This window comes from Rasamsonia emersonii (genome assembly GCF_000968595.1).
Source record: "Rasamsonia emersonii CBS 393.64 chromosome Unknown ctg1118621760612, whole genome shotgun sequence".
NCBI classification, from domain to species: Eukaryota; Fungi; Ascomycota; class Eurotiomycetes; order Eurotiales; family Trichocomaceae; genus Rasamsonia; species Rasamsonia emersonii.
Window position 1 is genome coordinate 374 of NW_013562863.1, and position 20,908 is coordinate 21,281.

At 52.5% G+C, this 20,908-nt stretch overlaps 8 protein-coding genes across 8 annotated transcripts; 3 read left to right on the forward strand and 5 right to left on the reverse strand.

Annotated features, from left to right (window-relative positions):
• Nucleotides 1-248: 248 nt before the first annotated feature.
• On the reverse strand, nucleotides 249-762 carry T310_7929 (Mitochondrial DnaJ chaperone (Tim14); the record flags this gene model as incomplete). Its single annotated transcript, XM_013469276.1, has 4 exons — nucleotides 249-387; nucleotides 465-518; nucleotides 576-649; nucleotides 709-762. The coding sequence occupies 4 exons, from the start codon at nucleotides 760-762 to the stop codon at nucleotides 249-251; spliced, it is 321 nt and encodes a 106-aa protein (XP_013324730.1).
• Nucleotides 763-1,071: 309 nt separating this feature from the next.
• T310_7930 (Ribosome biogenesis protein RLP24) lies at nucleotides 1,072-1,716 on the forward strand (the record flags this gene model as incomplete). The annotated part of the gene is made up of 2 exons (XM_013469277.1): nucleotides 1,072-1,076; nucleotides 1,146-1,716. The coding sequence occupies 2 exons, from the start codon at nucleotides 1,072-1,074 to the stop codon at nucleotides 1,714-1,716; spliced, it is 576 nt and encodes a 191-aa protein (XP_013324731.1).
• Nucleotides 1,717-2,407: 691 nt separating this feature from the next.
• On the forward strand, nucleotides 2,408-3,664 carry T310_7931 (uncharacterized protein; the record flags this gene model as incomplete). Its single annotated transcript, XM_013469278.1, has 1 exon — nucleotides 2,408-3,664. The coding sequence occupies one exon, from the start codon at nucleotides 2,408-2,410 to the stop codon at nucleotides 3,662-3,664; it is 1,257 nt and encodes a 418-aa protein (XP_013324732.1).
• Nucleotides 3,665-7,714: 4,050 nt separating this feature from the next.
• Nucleotides 7,715-9,260, reverse strand: T310_7932 (C2H2 finger domain protein; the record flags this gene model as incomplete). The annotated part of the gene is made up of 3 exons (XM_013469279.1): nucleotides 7,715-8,507; nucleotides 8,636-9,035; nucleotides 9,068-9,260. 3 exons carry the CDS (start codon nucleotides 9,258-9,260, stop codon nucleotides 7,715-7,717), a joined length of 1,386 nt encoding a protein of 461 aa, XP_013324733.1.
• A 2,034-nt stretch (nucleotides 9,261-11,294) lies between these two features.
• On the reverse strand, nucleotides 11,295-12,688 carry T310_7933 (uncharacterized protein; the record flags this gene model as incomplete). Its single annotated transcript, XM_013469280.1, has 6 exons — nucleotides 11,295-11,334; nucleotides 11,507-11,616; nucleotides 11,655-11,680; nucleotides 11,845-11,858; nucleotides 12,255-12,448; nucleotides 12,590-12,688. The coding sequence occupies 6 exons, from the start codon at nucleotides 12,686-12,688 to the stop codon at nucleotides 11,295-11,297; spliced, it is 483 nt and encodes a 160-aa protein (XP_013324734.1).
• Nucleotides 12,689-13,998: 1,310 nt separating this feature from the next.
• T310_7934 (Nicotinamide N-methyltransferase) lies at nucleotides 13,999-15,311 on the forward strand (the record flags this gene model as incomplete). The annotated part of the gene is made up of 3 exons (XM_013469281.1): nucleotides 13,999-14,536; nucleotides 14,613-15,121; nucleotides 15,306-15,311. 3 exons carry the CDS (start codon nucleotides 13,999-14,001, stop codon nucleotides 15,309-15,311), a joined length of 1,053 nt encoding a protein of 350 aa, XP_013324735.1.
• A 139-nt stretch (nucleotides 15,312-15,450) lies between these two features.
• On the reverse strand, nucleotides 15,451-16,955 carry T310_7935 (S-adenosylmethionine-dependent methyltransferase; the record flags this gene model as incomplete). Its single annotated transcript, XM_013469282.1, has 3 exons — nucleotides 15,451-15,483; nucleotides 15,545-16,605; nucleotides 16,892-16,955. The coding sequence occupies 3 exons, from the start codon at nucleotides 16,953-16,955 to the stop codon at nucleotides 15,451-15,453; spliced, it is 1,158 nt and encodes a 385-aa protein (XP_013324736.1).
• A 1,045-nt stretch (nucleotides 16,956-18,000) lies between these two features.
• On the reverse strand, nucleotides 18,001-20,120 carry T310_7936 (Protein-tyrosine phosphatase; the record flags this gene model as incomplete). The annotated part of the gene is made up of 2 exons (XM_013469283.1): nucleotides 18,001-18,674; nucleotides 18,794-20,120. 2 exons carry the CDS (start codon nucleotides 20,118-20,120, stop codon nucleotides 18,001-18,003), a joined length of 2,001 nt encoding a protein of 666 aa, XP_013324737.1.
• Between the last annotated feature and the right edge of the window lie 788 nt (nucleotides 20,121-20,908).

A 20,908-nucleotide genomic window follows, 5' to 3' on the forward strand; every position in this document is an offset into this window, starting at 1 on the left:
ATTCGAAAACATCAGGAGTGGCGATACCTCTGAGAACATATATCAATACAGGCACTCCCATCGCTCTGGTGAAAGGAGGCGCAGCCAAGAAATAAGTAAATAGATAGTATACCCCCAAGAATTCAACCAAACGCCTTGCTATGCAACCCAAATCAGGATCTTGTATGTAGGATGGCAGACTCGACGAGAGTCTATGTTCCATCCTCCGCCATCATGCGTGACATATTCCCTCCATCCAGAGAGAATCATCAGACAACCTTATCGAGTAACTCTTTCGCCTCGTTGATCTTTGTGGCCAGATAAGGACTGCCACCGCGGTCCGGGTGGTTAAGGAGCATCAATTGACGGTGGTTCTTGCGGACCTTCTCCTTGGTCAGGGACCGCTCTCTGATAGGCGCCTTCAATTAGCTATGCCGTCTGCACGAAATCAGGACAAAAAAAAGACTCTCTTGGATAACACATACGAGAGCTGGAGGATCAAAGCTGCCTCGCGACGAGTCATCCGCGGTTCAAACCCTCTGCAAGACGTCAGTGAAAGAACAAAACAGAGTCAAGCACTCTGCTGGCTATCGCACCCTTTGTAGAACGCCCGTCCCATTTTATCCACCCCTCCTCGGTAGCGCTGGAAAGCAACCCATCCAGCACGCCCCTACAACGCAGCTGTCAGCTGAAATCCTCCACCCTTCTCCACCAATCGACTCTACTCACAAAGAAGGCGGCGGTGGCCACACCCAGGCCCATGAGAATGGCAGAGGAAGCCATATTGTAGCGGATCACAGGCCGTAAACTGGAAGATCGCAAAGAATGAATAACAGCTTCAAAGCGATGGCGCTTGCACGCTGGAAAGTGGAATCGTGATGATGCGAAGCGGTTGCGATAAAAGTCGAGTCGGGCGGCGATCCCGTTCCTATTTGGGCCTAGTGCGGCACCCCAATCGGCCGCTCCACCCGCCAAAGTTTATCCGAACGATTTTTCGACGACAATTCATAGCCCAAGAGCAGTATAAAATTTCCTTTTTCTACATTTTGACCCCATATCGTCTGGCTCTGCACAGAGCAGATAGACAAAGCCATGAGGTAATTAATTTATACGCTTTGTTCCTTGCCGATGTTGAAAGAATAGATCTATCTAACCCTCTTCAACAGGGTCGAAACGTGCCATTTCTGCTCCCGACCGGTATACCCGTCCAAGGGCATCACATTCGTGCGCAATGATGCCCGGGTATTCCGTTTCTGCCGGTCTAAATGCCACAAGAACTTCAAGATGAAGCGCCAGCCTCGTAAGCTCAAGTGGACCAAGACGCATCGTGCTCTGCGCGGCAAGGAGATGATTGTCGATTCCTCGTTGCTGCTGTCCCAGTTCGCCAAGAGGAGGAACGTGCCCGTCAAGTACGACCGCAACCTTGTTGCTGCCACTATCAAGGCTATGGAGAGAGTGGAGGAGATCCGTCAGCGGAGGGAGCGGGTATTCACGAAGAGAAGATTGGCCGGCAAACTCGCCCGCGAGCGCAAGCGCGAAGAGGACCGCAAGGTCGTCGCGGAAGGCGAGCATCTCATTCGCAAGGAGCTGCGGGAGAGGGAAGAGCAGAATGTTCCCCTTCCGGTGGAAAAGCAGAAGGTCACGGGGAAGGTTCTGGGCGAGGAGAAGCTCCGCCAAAAGAAGAAGGCGAAGTTGCTGGTGGACGGTGGTGTGGAAGAAGCAATGGATGTCGACTAAAATCTGTGGCTCGATCTCCGTTACTTTGTCGATTGTTTACGTGGATGTGGTCATGGCACGGCGTTTATGGCATGTTTGCATATGATTTGATTGTTTTCCCCTGATAAAAGTGAATATGAAATGAGAATTGATTTCCAGTGACTGTGTTCCTGTCCAGAATGTTCCCACCAGAAGGTATTTTTGATCGTTTCTGACGGGGTTTCCCGCAAATTCGTATGCTACTCTGACAAGTCTGATACAACCCGACCTGCAATCAAATACTGGACCCGTCGTGTGCCTCACTTTCTGCTATCATTCACCTCACTTCTGCCTCACAGTCAGGTCTTCACTGACTTTTTGTTTGTTTTGCTCTGTTTGGTGACTCGTCACATCCAGTGAATGCTGCCTTCGCTTGCCTATAGCATCTCCCACAGACATCTATAAACCCCCCTCCTTCCTACCTCTCTTTCTCTTCTTTCTTCCTTCTTCTCTCCTTCGAGGAAACTTGCCTTCGCAAACGTACTCGTGCTCTCTCGCGAACTTGACGCTTCCTGTGCTCAACTTCGTCCCAATACAAACCTTCTCTTAACTTCTTTTAAGATTCGAAAGAATCAATTCTGTGAGTTATTTCCCAAAGGACCCTCTCTTTTCTCGTTTTCCTCTCATGTGCCTGTTTTTTTATGAGACTGACTCGGGGTACAGTTTCGTCGAGATGCTAGTGATTCCAATTTTGGGTCTCTACATCTCACTGGCCCTCTGGGGCTCGCTCATTCCAGTGCCTTGGGTGAGCGAGATCTGGATGGTGCCATCCGTGAGACAGCTTCACGGCACCGTCCGTGCAACGGCCTGGTCTGTGAAAACGCTGGTGGGGGATCTTACTGATCTCGCCGCATACGCCGTGCCTAGGCACAAGGTTCCGGTGTATGTTCCAACAGTGTCCGTTCCCAAGATTGCCTTTGGATACCTCTGGATGTTCACGGCCCCGACAAATGACAGCAACGGCTATTTCGAAGCGCCCGAGATGGTCGGGTTCAGCCGGGTGAAGGATTTCATCCTGATCCCGCCTGTGACCTCGTTGACGGCTGTGGAGAAGGTCGAGATGTCGCTCAGCGTGGTCACCCCGCTGTGGGAGGAGACTGGCTTCGTGCCAGTATCAAAATCGCCCATGACATCTGCTGTCGTCGGTTTGGTCTTCACGGTTCTGGTTCTGGCTTTCACTTGGCTCCTTTGGAAGAAGAAGTTCGGCTTCTCCTTTGATGCTTCCGCACTGGGAGTTGTCCTCGAAGAACTGGGTAGACTCCTCGAACCCTCACCCAAGGTGGCTCGTGTTGTCCTTGGGTCAGACGAGACGCCCTCCGTACTCGATACGGTAGTGGCCTTGGTCGAACAGGCGGGATACTCGTGCGAGGCCTATTCCCTGCTCCTCGGCATGGACGCTCCTACCGGCTCTGTGTCCTCTGAAACTCCACTGGAGGGAGAGGTGCTTGATGTCTGGATTCACCCTCGGGTGGAGGCAGCCATCATGCGTCTCGAACGACAGCGGGCAGTGGCAGTGGTTCCAGAACTGGAATTTTGCATCACCAAAGGGTGGACTGCCGGTCCCAGCGGTGCCGACGGAGCACTCACGGAGCGTGTTCTCCCGGCATTCAATGATGCGCCCGACGACTATCCTCTCGACCATCTGCCCCAGCGTGTTCGTTGGGCACTCGTGCCCCGACGTCTGGAGACTCTGGCACACGACGTTGTGCTCCGACTCCTCTGGGCTTTGCTCACGAGTTGGGAGGGACATATCGCTGCCATGGCGATCCCTGTCCCGGTAGAGCAGCAGGTGGCCGCACCGGAGACCCCGCCGGACGAGGAGAATGCCCCTCGTCGCAGACGGAATCGTCCCAGCCAGGCTGCGCGGAGGCGCAAGGCGAAGAGGGCACTGGCAGAACAGCAGGAGGCCCTGAAGCAGAGCTCTGCGTAGCATGAGTCTCTGGCTGACCCAACAGGTTTCCCCTGCTGCCCAGCGTCGGAGCCTTACGACTACCAAACAACCTGGAGCCAAAATGGCAGTCCGTTCCTGCGGTGAGGAAATGGGAGGCACGCGTCCTCGCCCGGCTCCCGCTTCCTGAGCGCATTTCGACGTCGGTTATCCAGCGAGACTGGCCGTGTGTGTATCCCGTCACTGGTCCCTATGATCCTACGGTAAGTACGTTCTCTCCATGGAATGACAGTTCGACTGGGGTCTGGGGTTTGTTCTCCTATTTCATGTGCTTGTTCCCCCCGGCTCTTCCTCTGGCGTGGCATTGACAGTCGAGCACCCATGTCTTTGACTGGGTAGGACTTCGGGCCGTCCCTCAAGACTTGTTTCGCCTGCGGTGTCTCGTTCTTTGGCTGAATCGTTGGTGGGCAGGTCGTGGACTAGAAGGGCTCTCTCTTGCATCACATCGGCTGGAGTGAAGTGGGTGATTGCACTGTCCGGACATCATAAGGATACGAGGATGGAGCGATGCGGTTTGGTCGAGCGCCGGCTGTTGGTGGAGTCGGGAGTGAGTGACATTTCTCTCTGTGGTGGCGCGAAAACGAGGTATGAGAGGTCAGTATCTTCTTTTTCTTTTCCTTCTCTTCGTCAGATGAACCAGTAACTAACCATTGTCCGCTTCCTGGCCGCACAGATCCGTTGTCCCGTCCGATCTGCGCCCGTCAAGTCATCGATACCGGTTCGAAGGTCCGATGAAACGCAGCACCAACGATCTCTCATCCCTTCGTTTCGATCGATCGGCAAGCATGTCGTCTCTTGTCGCCGCTGTGCTCCTGCCGCCACCCCTGTCGAGGTTCGGTACTGTCCACTCCACGGTCAATCGCATTCCTTCTATGCCTATGGCTATATGTCGAGGTTTGGTACTATCCACTCCAGCAGCCGGTGGCCTCTAGGAGGTTTGTTAGGACACAGTCTGATAGATTCGACATGCTTTGCCTCTGTGCTTGTCCTGCCGTCGCTGTGCGCCTCCCGTCTCCCGTTTAGGACACAGCCTGATGGACTCGAGCCTCGTCCTGCCGTCCATCTCCCGTTCAAGATACAAGATGGACTCGACAAGCTTAACATTGCCCTTATCGTCCCGTCGTCTGTCTCCAGTTCAAGACACAGATGGATTCGACATGCTTAATGCTGGGACTCGACAAGCTTAACAGAAAACTCGACATGCTTCGCCTCTGCACCGAAAGTCATGAGCTATATCACTCTTCGGAAGAGCCATTCGTTCTCGCTGGCATGCCCATCTTCTGGACTCTCTCAATCTTCCACCTATTTTTTTCATCTCCACTTTGTGATCCGACTATCAAAAGCCCATGCAATCGGACACAATACGAACAAATCCTTCTGCGAGAACGATAGCGGGATCGTCTCTCTTCAATCTCCACTCATTCTTCCACCACTCCTCGTCATCCGACTCTGGTATCAGAAACACATTCAATCGAGCGACACGAAAGAAACTTTCATGCGAGGACGATGACGGGGTCGTATCCTCTGCATCTTCACTTCATCATCTCCACTTAAAGACCTGTTTCGACAGTACAAGACAAACAAATTTCGACGAACATACGGATGGAATCATATCCTCTGAATTCTTCCATCGTCACATCAGCTCCTCGTATTCCGATCTCTTGATACCAGACACCTTGCATCCTCAATCGGACACGACAAAAAACAATTCAAAACGACTCCGAGGACAGCGACGACGGGATCGCGTCCTACATTCTTCCACATCACGTCACGTCCTCGTGATCAGACTCACTCGAGACATTCAACCTCACAAACAATAACAAAATTCGGCGAGGACGACGATGACAGGATCGCGCCTTTGCATTCTTCCATACCACATCTTCTCGCGATCCGACTCTCTCAAAACACTGAACCGGACACGACGCAAAACAAGCTTTCAGCGGGATCACATCCTCTGCATCAAAAACACCGTCTGCCTCGACTGTCAAGATCCGATAGCTTGTTCTCAACATACACCAAAACAATTTCTCGCGAGGAAAAAACAAAACAAAACGAAACGAAAAAGCAAAAGCAAAAGAAAGGAAAGAAAGAAAAAGAAACGATCTGGGCTTGTACACTAAACTCCTGTTCCTGTTCCTGTCCATCTTGTATTGTCCTGTACTGGAATTGTTTGGAGGAGCATTTACGACCATCATGGAATGGAACCGCTTTGAAAGGAATTGAATTCCACATTGAATTCTACCTTCATGTATTGTCTCACATCTTCGTGTACCAGGTACCATGTACCATGGACTTTGTACCTTGATCTTCATTCATGTCATGTATTCCTCTCTACGAGAGAAAAACACACGCACACACAAAACAAATCCCCCAAAAATAAGAAGGGAGGGCAAAAAAAAACACAACCGCCGAAAAAAAAAAAGGAAAGGCGAAAAGGGAAAAAAAACAAGACTACGGTCTCACTGGGAGTTGTCGATTTGTCGATAAGATGCAATGCAATGCATCCAATGGATGGATGGACGATCTGAATGAACATGGATCTGAGGTCGAGATCGGAAATCTTCATGTATTACTCACTCTTCTTCTTATGTACTGTACGATGGATATGATGGATGATACCACGACTTATGATGTATGTACGATGGCGATGACGATGTACGATGTACGATAGATATCTCTCAAGACCTGATCTCACTCACTCACTCACTCACGCTGCTTGCTGATGGTCATGTTCTCTTTATTGTATTCTTGTCCTATCTTATTTTCTGTAATATCGGGGGCGATTGATTGCCTGCTCGCAAGAAAGCAGAAGCATTTTATCGAGATCAGGAAAATCAGAGAAGTCATGAAAAAAAAAAGATCCAGACCTGTACTAATATTACTATACATGGAAGCCTAAAAGAAAGGGTTAAAAAAAAAGAGCCCAACTATACAGTAGTTAAGTTAACTCGAACTTTCTCCATCCATCCATCCCTGACTGACCGTCACTATCACTATCAGTAGTACAGTAGCAATAATAAATTAAATATATTATGCACGCAGTACGGAGTACGGAGTATTTATTACTCAAAATGTAGAAAGCATGCAAAAAAAAAAGACGAAGACGAAGACGGAGTGCTTATTTTTATCGAACGCTATGATGCTACGATGCTACTATTTTTGTCATTGTCATTATTGTTATTGATACTAAGAGACTACGGAGTAAGAGATTATTTATGGGGGCGTAAAAAAAATCACCTTAGTTAGGGTTAAAACTTATATTTATGCTATTTTTATGCAATAATCATGCCCCAAGCGAAAAAGCAACAAGACAAGAATAAATGCCGTCTCTCGGCAATGCCACCTAGGTGCCTTACGTACCGCGTACCGCGTATTAACATTAACACTATTAGCTGGAGGAGAGGGAGATGAGAATGAGAAGAAGGGGGCCGATTCCATACAGGACATCCGACAGATGGGGTCCGAGTTTCAAATCTCCTACAAAAAACAACTGCATTGTTTTTATTGTATTGCGTTGCACTGTACTGCGACTAGGTCAGGCAGATATTATGCCTCTCCTTGGGAATGTGGGAATAGTTACTTTGGGGTATGTTACGCTTGACGTCGGATGTGGGTTCAGGGCTGTAGTCTACATCTACAAATCTACGAAGAGTTACCAGGTATGATCATGTCATTGAAGTAGTTCTGATATACAGATAGGGCATCAAAGACGAAATTGAGCAGGTATAGCGCTTTCAATGGTACACCGTTCGGATACTGGTATCACGCAGATCCGATCAGACAGACATCCAAACCATACACGCTAAAGCCATAACCAATGGACGGGGCGAGATCAGAACCAATATGCGTCGGCCCCAGTGATGATGATGATGATGCAAAACAACTGCCAAACATTGCGATATAACCAAAAATCCGCTCAGATTCGTACATTTGTCGTAGAAGGGCGTGACCGATCGAGGGATCCAGGCGGAGCTGTCCGCTAGGAAACCCCAGCGAGAAGAGGCAGGTGGAACGAGAGAGAGGTGAACTCCATCACTCCTCCATCCGACCAAAGACACCGTCGTCGTCATCATCGACGTGAGTTTGGCGGCTGCCAAAGTCGACGTCGTTGTTGCGACGGTGTCTCGACTCGCGATCTGCGTCACCCATCTTCACGTCTCGCTCGTCCGAGACCTTATACGACAAGGACGGGTCCAGGGAAAGAGAGTTGAAAATGGTGGAGGCTGAGCCCGCTAGCCCCATGCTGCCGCTAACACTGGCCCCATTCTGGCCAACATACTGGGCCGGCAATGGGGGTACTGGTGGTACATCCGACGACGTGGCCACCGGCTTCGAACGGGGTGTCCCGAAATTACAGAGACGGACGGCGGCAGCAAGATCTGCCTCCTCCTGGTCGTCCAGCGCACCAACAGTGCCCGTCCCTGCCGTCGAGGGCCGGGTGTCAACACTAGACTGCCGGAAGTGAGAGAAAGCAGGCGAATGCAGAGGGGCGCTGCCGGTGTAGGAACTCGACGGGACGGATTGGAAGGAGCGCGAGAAGGCTGACGAGCTGTTGACACTGTATCTCTTGTCGTCTGAATCGGCCATCTCGTCGTCCATCGGGGGCGGCGTAGTCTCTGTCGAGCTGGCACCATCTCGAAGTTCCGACGACGCCGCGGGGGAGGCGGAAGAGTTGTCCGATTCGGTATCGCGGGCCTCGGAGGCAGCATTGATAGCCTCCTGGTTCATATTGACCAGAACGCTGGCCGCCTCGAGCAACTGGACTTGCTGGTGTTTCGAGATAAGAAGTTTCGACGTGAAAGCCCATGCAGGATCATGTTCCCACCTAACCATGGAAAAGAAGAGAAGGCAAAAAAAATGTCAATCATACCAGCTCACACAAAAACATCCAGATTCGAACGGAGGGGGAAAGCCAATGACAGGCAGCACATTGGGCGCCAGGGGTATACGCACATATGCTTGGTCAAGCAGCTGCTATGCTTATACCCCTTCCCACATTGCTCACAACGCAGTTCCGTCGAGAATCGCTTCCCTTCTCCGCGAACCAAGTGCGAGCCCTCGCTGGCCCGTCGATTCCGGTTTTTGGTGCTCACGGGCCGTCCGACGGGGCCGCCACCATCGACAGCAGTGTTCTCATCGATTGAACTGGGCGAGTGCTTGCGCCCAGCCGTACTCTCGTTGACGCTGCGGGACAGGTAGGAACTGAACCCAGACCCAGAAGCTGTTCCCATGGAGCTCGACTCCAACCCTTTGCGAGCGTTGGCACCTCGACGGTGAGAGGCAGCGACGGGAATGCCCGCCGGTTCCCCATGCTCCTTGAGGGACGCTGCCACAGCGGCGGCGGCATTGGCCGCTGCGGAGGAGGTCACACTCTTCCGGCGGGACACACGGTGGTTCGCATTGACTGCACCCAGGGGAGATGGGAATGGGTTTGCTGTCGAGAGTTGGTCTGTCGGACAGGGGCGCCCGTCTGGGCGAATGGCCGTGATACAGAGGATTCCTGTAGACCAGAGGCCGGGCTCAGCAACAGGCCAGGCGGGGAAAGGAGGAATTGGGAGCTCACCTTGAAGGATGCCATGATTTCAAGCCGGCTGTTTCGACCGTCACTACCCAAGACGCGGCTGAGGGTAGGACGGAAAAAGAGGCGTCAGGAACAAGACTGACCAGACCAGATCCGTGTGTGTAGGAAACGAAGCAATTGGGGCAATGTGGCGGGAGCGTGGGAAATGCGTCAAATTGGGAAGAGGAGGAGGAAGGAAGGAGGAAAATTAGAAAGGAAGAAACGATAAGCAGAGGTGAGGAGTTGTGGGCGATCGGGGAGGGAGAGATGCAGGAGCTCGAGCTCCCAGGCCACTAGGCGGGCGGCGCGTGGCCTCAGTGATTCCAATAGATCGACTGACGGACGGCGAGGTTTTGCGGGGATTGTGGAAGAAGTGTTAAGTTGGGCCTAATTAGCTATCTCAGCGCGGCGCTTGCGACCAAAGAGGAGAGGTGCGGGGGTGTCGGCTGCGACGGGGCGCCGGAAATAATATCCCTCGCCCTGCTGTGCTCCGGAATGTCCAGACGGGGAGGAGCAATGGCAGTGAAAGAAGCAGAAGGCAGGTGAGGACGATGGAAAGCTCTGGACGGCGCCTTCTTTTTTTTTTTCTGTGGGTGCGCAGACTGAGACACGTTTGGGAAGCGACGTTCCTAAGACGGGCAGGCAGGAGAAAGGAAGGAAGGCACGAAGGGGAAGAGGCACAGGACGGCAGGCGCCAGGGACCAGGCTGCCAGCACGGCCGCATTTGGCAGGCGGGCGATAAGTTTAGCCCGGAAGCAGCATCATAAAGAAGGTCGCAGATGACCCCGGTGGAGCCCTCGCTGGCGATAAGTGCGGCCAGCGATAACCACATTGCCGCGCTCCGTTGGCTGGCTGGCTCCCCAGGTCTGAGGGCATTGCCCAAGGGGATGGCGTGCTGCCACTGGCGAGCAAAACAACGCGGGTGGATCGCTGACGATGCGTGCTCCACCGCCCCAAGTTCTCGACTGAGTCGACTCTGTGGCCACTGGCCAGGCTGGCAGCAAGACCACTGACCAGTGCCACCTTACGAGCTGTCGGTGCTACCTGATCCTGCCGGGTCAGGAACCGTCCATCGTGAGCAGCCCACGGGCGGACACGTTCTGCGCCCCTGCAGCGGTAGACACGCTGTGCTGCAGTCAGCAAGGGCTGCATTATTAACAATTCCCGTCGCCCTCCGCAAGGTTACTAAATTCTTTACGACTTGGTACTAAAATAGGGGCCGCACTCGCCGCAGTCCCGCCGCAAGGCTGGCAATGCTGTCATTCCTGTACGGAGTACGCAAAGCAAAGCAACCTCCGCTTTCGTCCGGCCCCCGAGGAAATTGTTGGTTGATTCAGGTATCTGTTCGAGGATTCGAGAATAGATTAGAAGCTTCAACCACGTCCCTGACGATCACCCGCTCAACACAAACAAACCAAGTACATGATTCACGTCAGTGGTACTCCGTACTCCTACATACTTACTCCATCTAATAATATCTACTGGTCTGGATCCATCCTGTCGCAAGAAAAAATGTCGCGCAGGCGATCAATTCCGTCATCCTGTCGACGGAATCGACCTACAGGATTCTCCACTGCGGCAAGATCAGCAGGACGGATCATTCAGACATGGCATTATTAACTAATAGGTATGTACGGAGTACTCCGTACAGTACATGTAAACTTCTCGTTTGTTCTACAATATCCCTTGCTATGTATGTACAGTACACTGGAGGATTATTGGAAGCAGTGACGTGATGACTCACGACGTCATTCGCATCCACATCCACACACACACCTGATCACATCACCTGCCCACCCAGACAGTAATAGTCACCTGATCTGGTCCCCGTCGAAGTCTTCTGACCGTGTACGGAGTACCGTGTCATTAATTGGGTCCTTGTTTCACTTTCACGAGGTGATGCAAGAATGCTAATTTTTTTTAAAGAAAAAAATTTTTTTTGGAAGTAGAGTAATGAACTAGATAAAAAAAACTGAATAATAAATGTAACCTGCCAGTAACCTAGCCTATCGAGTACGGAATCCATTATCCATTATTAGGTCAGTACCTAACCTAACCCAAGGTACCTCGGTACTCTGTACAATATGTACACCTAGTACTGTACAGTACATCCAGTCACAGTCACAGTCAAGTCAACAGTAACAGAGTCCACTCTTGTCATTCGTAACATCCATGGCTGTGCCGCGCCCCGTTCTTACGTCATTGCCCGTTTACTAAATAAAAGAATACGAAGTACCTACCAGCTTAGTACCTAAGGTACCTACCTATTACCTAGGAATAATATGGAATCGGATCCGAAACCTGCAGAGAATGGAATGGAATGGAATGAAATAAAATGAAATGAAACGGATAGATTTCTAGTAGTAGTATAGTACTGTGCTGAGAGTAGACAGTATGTACTAAATTTCGTACCTTAGGTACCTGGTAAGTAGACATAGCTTTAGGTACATGTACAGTACACACGATATTCCCCAGCTGGCATGCTTAAGCTACCTAGCTAGCTGACCCTACTGGCTAATAAGAATGATGATAATAATAATCATTTGCAGTTCAGCCTGCCACACTGATCAGGCTAGAATTCAATCCTTAGCTGCAGGCTTACCAGCAGTAACATTACTATATCCTGGATTACATTTCTGTTCAGTTGTAACTAGAAGAAGACAATTGCATTCATTTATTTGTGTCTCTCTCTCTGTCTTCTTGTTCTGTGTCTGTCTCTCTTGTATGGAAAGAACCAATCAACCATGCCAATAAAACCTGCTCCAACCCAACGCCGTTGTTGCCCTGTGAAAATTAAAAAAAAAAAAGAAAAAAGAACAATCCAACCTGATAAGTGATGTTATGGCTCAGCAATAAGACAGTCTTCTCGAGTCAGATGTGATGGTCGACAATCTGCCCGGATTCGACTCGCCCTGCGAGACCACTGTTGAAACGGGGTGATGATGGGCCATCTTGTTTTGTCCTTCCGAGGTCATGACGATGATTGTTTTATCTTCACTCTAGACCACGCACAGCAACTCCTCTTCGAGAATGAATTTGCCTTCCTTGTACTTCTCGCTGCTCTCGTACGCCTTGTCGTATTTCCACCCGACTATCTCCTTGCACTGCCGGCATGAGATGTCCCGGACGATATGCCGGCCCGTGGTCATACTGCGCTCGACCGGCTCAGAGATGGTGATGTTGACTACGTTGTTGAAGAGGTAGGCCTTTCCATGTTGTCCTCGGAAATTCTAACGAACACCCAAACGCAATCAGCTCCGCCAAGTCTTGACGACCGGATATCATGGGAGAAGAACGTTCAATCGGGCAGGCAGATAGATGGATAGATAGAAAAAGGTCCAGCTTACCCGGCTGATGATGTCGTTGTAGTCTGCAAGATGGGTCTTGCATTGCTTGCAGCCAAAGATCTTGTTGGAGGTGAGATAGACGTTGTAAGCCAGACCCATGACGTCCGGTCCTCTTTTTGCACTCTTCTTGTCTTGTACAGTATCGCAGTACAGTACCTCTCTGTGTCTCGCTCCCTTTTTGTTTTGTCTTGCTTTCCTTGGACCCGTGAGATGATTCCTATCGATCAGCCTGCTTTTCAACGTCTGTCGTCACTCCCGTTATCTCGCCCCACTCCGGAAGATCCGTAGTCCTAATGATGACGCTTTGGATGAAGCCAAAGGAAACCGTGTCTGCAGTGCAGGTAGACTTCTGCTTCTTTTCAGCTGGGTTGAAACTTGAGACGCAGATCGGTCGTCCAGTTCGGGCGTACGTGAGTTGATAAAGAAAGAGAGCTGGAGAGAGAGAGAGAGAGGAGGGTGGACGGGGAAAAGAAACGGGAGGATACGGGAGTCTATCCACGGCCGACTGAACAGATCGAGTCCAGGCGAGGCACAGCTTGGGTGCGGTCGGCCAAAGAGCAGAGAGACCAGAGAGACGTTTTCTTTTACGGCTAAAAAGGAGAGAAAGGAAAAGGGAGGAGGGGGTTGGGTAGAGTTCTGGGCTGGCTCTGGACTGGAGCTGGCGGGCAGGCAGACAGGGAATGGGACCGGAGCGGAGACAGCCAGCTGCCAGAGCAGTGCCACCACCACTCACAGCAGGCCCGGCCATGGGACTATTGCTGTCTCTGCCAATTGATAGGCCCTATAGGCTGAGCCATGTGATCAGGCCAGGTCACATGGAGGTCACGTGATGCTGGCTGCTGCTGACGGAGTAATGTCCCTATTCTGGCAGCAATCTGGCTGCGAGAGCAGGCTGCTGCAGGAAGCAAGGCAGGTGCGCACGGTCAGCTGGAATCCTTAGGCATATTCTGTCCCTATACGTCCCGGATAAGGATTTCTGTTGTAAGGATATACACTACAGAGCATAACCACGAAATGCGGACAGATTGACGCCGACCTCGATTCTGGCATCAAAAACTTACGAAGCAGAATACATTTAGATCATACCAAGGCTGTGTTAATATCAATAGGTTTACCAACACGGGTTGCTTTCAACGCCTCGTCAGTCAATCAATCAGTCGGTCAGTCGTCATCATCATGATGCAGGCCGCAATCTTATCTGATAAGCACATCCGGACAAACAGTGCAAACCGCACCGCAAAATCGTTATCAGAGATGCATTGAATTCAATTACTGTTCACTTCAATCCAATAACACTTCTTTTTCTCTTTCTCTCCCTCTGTTTGGATTGAATTTACTTCGTCTTTCAATTTCTCTGGCCATCCCTTTCAACCGGTCCAGCTCCAAACACAACTCCGCCAGAGAGAGAGATGCTACACTCCCGACTACGACCCCTCCCCCGCAAAGCACATCCCTCTCCGACGCAATGTCAACCCACAGCTTCAGATCACACCTCATCAAACGACAGCTCTGTACCTCCACCTGACTTCCGCGGCATAGGCGATTATGATGACAACGACGACGAAGACCCAGAAGACCTCTTCGCTTCCTTCCTGCCCCACCTCCTCCCTGACGATGCGCCCTCTTTCCACGGCGACCCGGGACAGCGCCTGCTGTACGACTCGCCGCGTTACGGGCCCTTGCAGATCATGGTGCCCAGCTACCCGGGCCAGAGCGAGAAGCGGACGGAGGAGATCGCGGCGGGGTGGCGGGAGGAGGGCAGTGATGCTGGAGCCGTCAACCAGGTCGAGGAGGGGAGAAAGCTGTTTGCGCATTTCCTATGGAGCGCGGCGATGGTGGTCGCGGAGGGAGTGGAGGATGCTGCTGCTGCAGAGGCAGGGGAGACCGTGAAGCCGGGAAAGATGATGTGGAGTGTCAAGGGTCATAGAGTGTTGGAGCTCGGTGCTGGTCAGTATACCTCTATCTATGCCGCTGTCTAGAATGTGTACACGACTTCACATACGTACTAACATGTGACGTTCAGGCGCCGCTCTCCCCTCCATCATCTCCGTCCTCTCCTCCGCCTCTTACGTCGCCATCACAGACCACCCCTCCTCGCCCGCCTTTACCGGCGCCATCGACTTCAACATCGCGGCCAACGTACACCCTCCACTGCGCGACCGCATCTCGGCACACCCGCACGAATGGGGCGTGTTGACGGACTCGTTCGCGCAGGAGAACCGCGGCCGGTTCTCGCGCATCATCGCAGCGGATTGTCTGTGGATCAAGGGGCAGCACGAGAACCTGGTCAAGACGATACTGTGGTTCTTGACGCCTCCCGCAGCGGCAGCAAATGGCCAAGAGCAAAACCAAGAGCAAGGGCCCACTGATGCAGAGGGCAAAGTCTGGATCGTCGCCGGCTTCCACACCGGCCGGGCGATCGTCGCGTCGTTCTTCGAGACAGCCCAGCGAATGGGTCTGGAGATCGAAGACATCTACGAGCGCGACCTGAACGCGAGCGAGGCAGACGAAAGGGCAGGGGAAAACGGCGAGGTGCGACGGGCGTGGGTGCCCGTCAGGGAAGGCGAGGGGCCCGAGAATCGGAAGCGATGGTGTGTGATTGCCGTGTTGAAGAGGGCGTCGTCAGCGTCAGCAGCATCATGACGGTCTAGTTCTGTTCTTCCTGCATTGCATTTCATCTCGTGTAAATACATAAGTATATAATTGCCATGCCTAGATCTAGATAGATACCAGTATATATATATATATAAAAGACTCTGGTTCGATGACGATAATCACATATAAACCAATCTTCTTTCTTTCTATTTCTAAGATAGGAAACTAACCTCCCATCTACATGGACACCCACCCAACACCATTAATCATTCCATAACTACATCTATATCCACATCTATCTATATAAATAAGCTGTACTGTAAATAATAATACCAACTACTCCCTCCTCCTAAAACAAACCGTACAAACCCCCTGACCTTCCTGCCCCCCGAACCGGAACCGCGGATACTCGATGCGATCCCAGACGTCGAGCCCATCCTTTTCATCTTGATCGTTCCTCGCCGTAAACCACCGAATCAGCTCGTCCTCCGTCCAGTTGCAGCTCGTGACGACCAGGAAGCCGCCCTTGCGGACCAGTTTTGTCGCGATGCGCGGGTAGCGTTCGCAGACGCGCCGCTGGACGCGTTTGTCGCCTTTCTTTTCTTTTTCCTTGTCGTCATCCTCGTCGTCGTCGATGACGTCTGCCGACAAGGAGACGGCGTCAAAGGTGCCCTTGTCGAGGACGATGTCGAAACCGCCTGTTTTGTAGGGGAACCAGTCGATTCTGTTTGCGCCCGACGACGCTGTTGTCAGAGCTTCCTCGTTCCCCGGCGCAAGGATATCCCACTCCTCGAAGCGGATTTCGTCCGAGACGCGGACGGCCTGAGCCGAGCCGACGTCGTCTGCGGCCACGAGCTCCTCGTGCTCTTCGTCATCTGGGTCGGGGGTGTGGTTGTCACTGCTGGGGTGGGATGCACCGCCGATGGCATCCAAATCCTCGTAGTCTTCTTCCTCCTCTTCCTCCTCAGATTCCAATCCCGACTCATACGCCGAATGCAGCTTCAATCGCTGCAGCTCCCGCGCCAGCTGCACGCTCTGCGGCGAGTAATCGACCCCGACCATGGGACCCTTGAACCCGCCTTTCTTGCGGAGCAGGGCAAGCATGCTGCCATTCCCGGTGCCCAGGTCGAGGATGCTAGGCTCACGATGCTGCCGCTGCTGCTGTTGCGGCCGTCGTCGCCGCGTACTCGGGATCGTGTTCCGCGGCGAGAGAGGAAACTTTTTCGACGTGAGGAACCGCAATACCTTCTCGGGCGCTTTGTGCTCTGCAAACCAGGACGTACCGGGGTCGTCGTCGTCGTCGACGTCGACATCCATGTCCCCGTCCGCGTCCACGTCCATGTTATTATCGCCATCGCCATCGTCCGCAGGTTGCGTCGTCGTCGTTGTCGTTGACTGATTCCGTTTCGAGGCAATGTACTCTAGCGATCGCTTATAGAATGTCTCCCAGCTGGTGGTCGATCATCAATCGAAACAAAGGCCAGTCAGTTAGCAAGGGTTCTTTCTTCATTTGCGGAGCGCAGCGTAGCAGCATTATATCATTGTGTCTTGTTCTGAAGATAAAAAAAAATTCATTCGTTCAAAAAAGAGCCACACCTTGCAAATTTAATACAGAGAGAAAAGAAAAACAAAAGAATAATCCATCAAACAGACAAACAGACAGACAGGTAGGTTACGATACTTACTACTCCTTCGTCCCCAACTCACTAGGCGGAAGATACGGGGGATGAGAGTTGTCGCCATTGCCGTCGCCATCGTTTGTCGAAGCCATTCTTATAAGTTATTATTGATTAACTGATTAACTGATTAACTGACTGGCAGATGAACTGTGGTCCGTTACCGTTGAAGGGTGATGACTTTTTTTGATGGTGCCGCCTGCGGGGCGGAAAAGCTGCCCGCAGAGTTGAGTGTGCCCGCGCGCTGGCTGTAGGATGACGTTAAGGGCGCTGCACTAGTCAGTTCCGGACTTCAGGTGCATACTCCGTACAGACATACAGTCATACAATCTAAAGAGTCATCATTCTTGCCCGCCTTCTACACACTCTACTCACATCCTAGGTACTATCTCTACATAGCTGTCAGTTAGAATCTTCAACGTATTCGAAGCTTGTATTGCAATAACTTGCGGGTATCCTATCTCATGATTCCGCACCCAAGCTCTAAGCTTTCATGCTCATCAATGCGTCAATCCAACATGGGTAAAAAAAAAGTAATCAGGAAAAAAAAGCAAGAAAAGACACCAGCAAACATGTCAACCGAAGAAAAGAAACAAACCGGTCAAACGAAGGTAATAGGCAGTAGTCAGCACACTAAAATTACAGGTATCGGGCACGAATGATGCCACGTCGAATTTTTGAACTCCCAAAACGCCTGTCGATCAGAAATCCCAAGTCATGCGCGCCACAAAAGAAAATGCTAGCCGGTCGCTCACCATGGAACAAGAGAGAATTGAAAAGGAAAAAAAGCTCTCTGATCCAATATAACGAAAGGGAAAAAGAAGCAATCGGCGGACAAAAATCACAAGGACGAAACCTGTGAAATGAAATGTCCGACAGAAAGCATGGTATAAAATCAGACCACAAAGCCCGCTTTGGTCGTGAAACTCTTAATAAATAAGACTGCTTTGGTATGACGCAGTACTTATAATTAGGAGTCGAAAAGAACCTTGAAAAAAGGCAAAAAGGAGGAAATATCAAAAAAAAGAGGGGGGGGGGGTGAAAGAGGGAAAAGAAAGCCCTTTTTTGGAGGAAGAAAAAGGTCGTCTCATCGCTCACGCCACAACCCCGCACAAGGGCCGGCTGTCCGAAGAATCGACATCATAGGAATTCATCAATGTTTCTCATGATAAGAGGCTCGTTTCGCTGAGGCGGCGACCGCGGATCTGGGAACGGCTCTCCCAGCCCGACCAAGGAAGGTGGTCCATCCCCGGCCAGGTCTCCAGCTAGCGTCCGGGACAGCGTCGTGCTCATAAAACTGGCCGCTCTCGGGGATAATAGGGACGGCGAAGTGGGAACGTCTTTCATGACCAGGTCCATACGAACCGATGGATAGCGGATGTGGGCGGTTCGCCGGGTCCCCGACTGTTGGTTTTCGGACGGACCCTGCGAGGGCTCGATCGTCTGATATTTTTCCCGAAGCGGAAGTGGGCGTGGGAATATACTCCGCGGTGCTGGAGCCTCGGACTTTGGCAAATGCGTGGACGCAGTGGCAGTTGTTGAAGGAGCAGTCGTTGCCGGACGTTCGGTGGAGGAATGAAGCAATGGGCCTGGGACCAGAGTCTGGCTCTCCCGGTCGTCTCGTTTCGGCTCCTCGACCCGATCGGCCGCAGGTGGATTCGATATGGCTGATGCCTCGGAAGGACGGCAATTCGGCCCTATTTTGAACCATTCCGCCGGCGCAGGCTTGGACGGTCCTCCACGGAGCAGTCGCGCACGGAAATCCGTCAATTGATAGATGAGACTCATATTCGGCCCCACCCAGCGACTCTTGTCTTTGACAATGCCATACATGGCATTAAAGTCAAGATGCGGTTTTTGTACAATCCGTAGGCGATCACGAGGGAGGCGGACCGGCTAGCTCCCAACTGACAATGAACCAAAACGGTCTTACCCTGCGACACTCGGTCGTCGATCAGCTCGCACAAAGGATAGAGATCATCGAGAATTTCCGAGTTGTGGTCCCAAGGTACGTGGATATACTCCGGTGTCGCCCGCTTTTTCGCTTTGGGGGTGGTTGGGCTCTCCGACTCGGGGGAAAGAACCTCCAAAGCCGAGTGAAAAGACGCCTCTGAGATGGCTGTCAGCGGTTCCGCAATTGAATGCCGTTTGGCGAATTCACAAGGATCCCGGAGCGTGGAAACGACGGAATTATTGTTCTTCGCCAAATCGGCGGTAAAGGGATTCACCACTTCCTTGGCAACATTGACCACCACATCGAATCGAGAGGCTTCTTCCTGGGTCGGTTCCAAATACAGATAAACGCCTGACTCATAGATCTGAATCGGCCCATCGGGATAGCCGCGTTCATTCCCCTTGGCCGACTCTCGGGAATCCAGGTTGTAGTCTTCTTCCTCCACCTTCTGGAGGGCCTCCCGCGATGGGGGCCTAGGCGAGAAATCATCTTGCCAGCTACCCGGCATCGTCGGCGCACCATCTCGCGTTGCCGGCCGCGGCATTTGCATGCCTCCCGGCGGAGCGGTGGTCGGGGAGAAGACGGATGCCAGAGAAGGAGACGACTCGATGTGTCGTAATGAACGCCGGGTACCGGGGGTTGGGGGCACGGCCTCGGTGGCGTTGCTGGAGAAAGACGAATCGAATCCCGGGGTACGGATCGTCAGATTCGCCGGCTTTCGTCGAGCAGTTTTCATAGGACGATTCACTGGAGAAGGAGGGGCGGAGAGGTGGCATGAGCTCGTTTCCACCACCGAGGCGGTAGAAATGGCCGGTCGTGAGGGCTGAGAGGGTACCTTCAGCGAAAGGTTTTTGAGATTCCGGGCCCGTCTCCCGGGGGACACGGGGCGAGCTGAACCCAACGTCGGTTGCTGGGATTGGGCATTCTGATCCGACGGCATCGAATCCCTCTCCGAGATGTCAGGGAGCGTCGTGGGCTTGGGATATGGTAGGGGAATGGACGAAGGCGATTCCGGAGAGGAACTCGGAGAGGTGTCGGGGACGGAAGTGGTATCGAAGGTGGAAATGGTAGTGGTAGGGGAAGAATCGGTCGACTCGGATGCAGCCGACGAGACGCTCTCACGATGTTGAAAGGAGGGGCAAGGCTCCGCAGCGGAGGCGGTGCTGCTCGTCGTTGCGGGCTGTGCCGGGGAGGGGCCATCGTCTCTCCTCTGCGGGCGCAAGACGTGATCCATTCCGGTGCCAAACACGGACGAGAAGGAAGGAAACGAGGCGGGCAAGGGCGATGGACTCGTTTGGACGGGCATCTCGAATGCGCCAGTTGCACGTTTGCTTGGAAGAGCCCGTCCACGATCGCTTGCCTCTTCGAGCGATCGAGCAAACACTGCCGTACAGCTATTGCATCCGGAAGCGTGAAGACGAAAGTATGGCGAAGTTGCTACCTGCGCAAACGACCTTTTCAACGGCACGTCAGTCTTCATTGCTCTGGATGGACCCCAGCACGGCGAACGGCAGGAGAAAGATATCTGGGAAGAGAGAAGAGAGAAAACCATGGATGTCGCCCAGCAACATACCCCAGATCAAAAACAAACAAGCAGACACTCACAAGGCGGACTCGACTCGCTCAATTCGAGGAAGGCGAAGAAAGAAGAGGGAGAAGACGCCGATTGTGGACACGCGATGTCACAATGTGCGGCGACAGGGAGCACTCGTGTGTGGACGGCAGGGGCAGTGTTTCTGCGATGCGAGACAGGACTGAGATTGCCCACGCGCTCACGATGAGCCCTGGAACAGTCGTTCCTCCGGGGAATGACCAACTGAAACGTGACGAGGAGCGAAGGGAGAGGGAAGGAGGGACGGGGCGGAGCGGCCGACGAATGGACGGCGCCGAGGAGGGAAGGGACGAGACTCGACGAGGTCGTCTTTGGCAAATGCCCGCGGGCGAGAGGGGACGATAAGGATAAGAAGAAGGAAGGAGCGAGCGGCGAGCAGCGAGCAGAAGGAAAAGGAAGGAAGGAAGGACGATACAGGCCGGACGTCGAGCGCAGACGGGCGGCAGGCGGGCAGTCGCTCTGGGAACGAATCGATCTAGGTG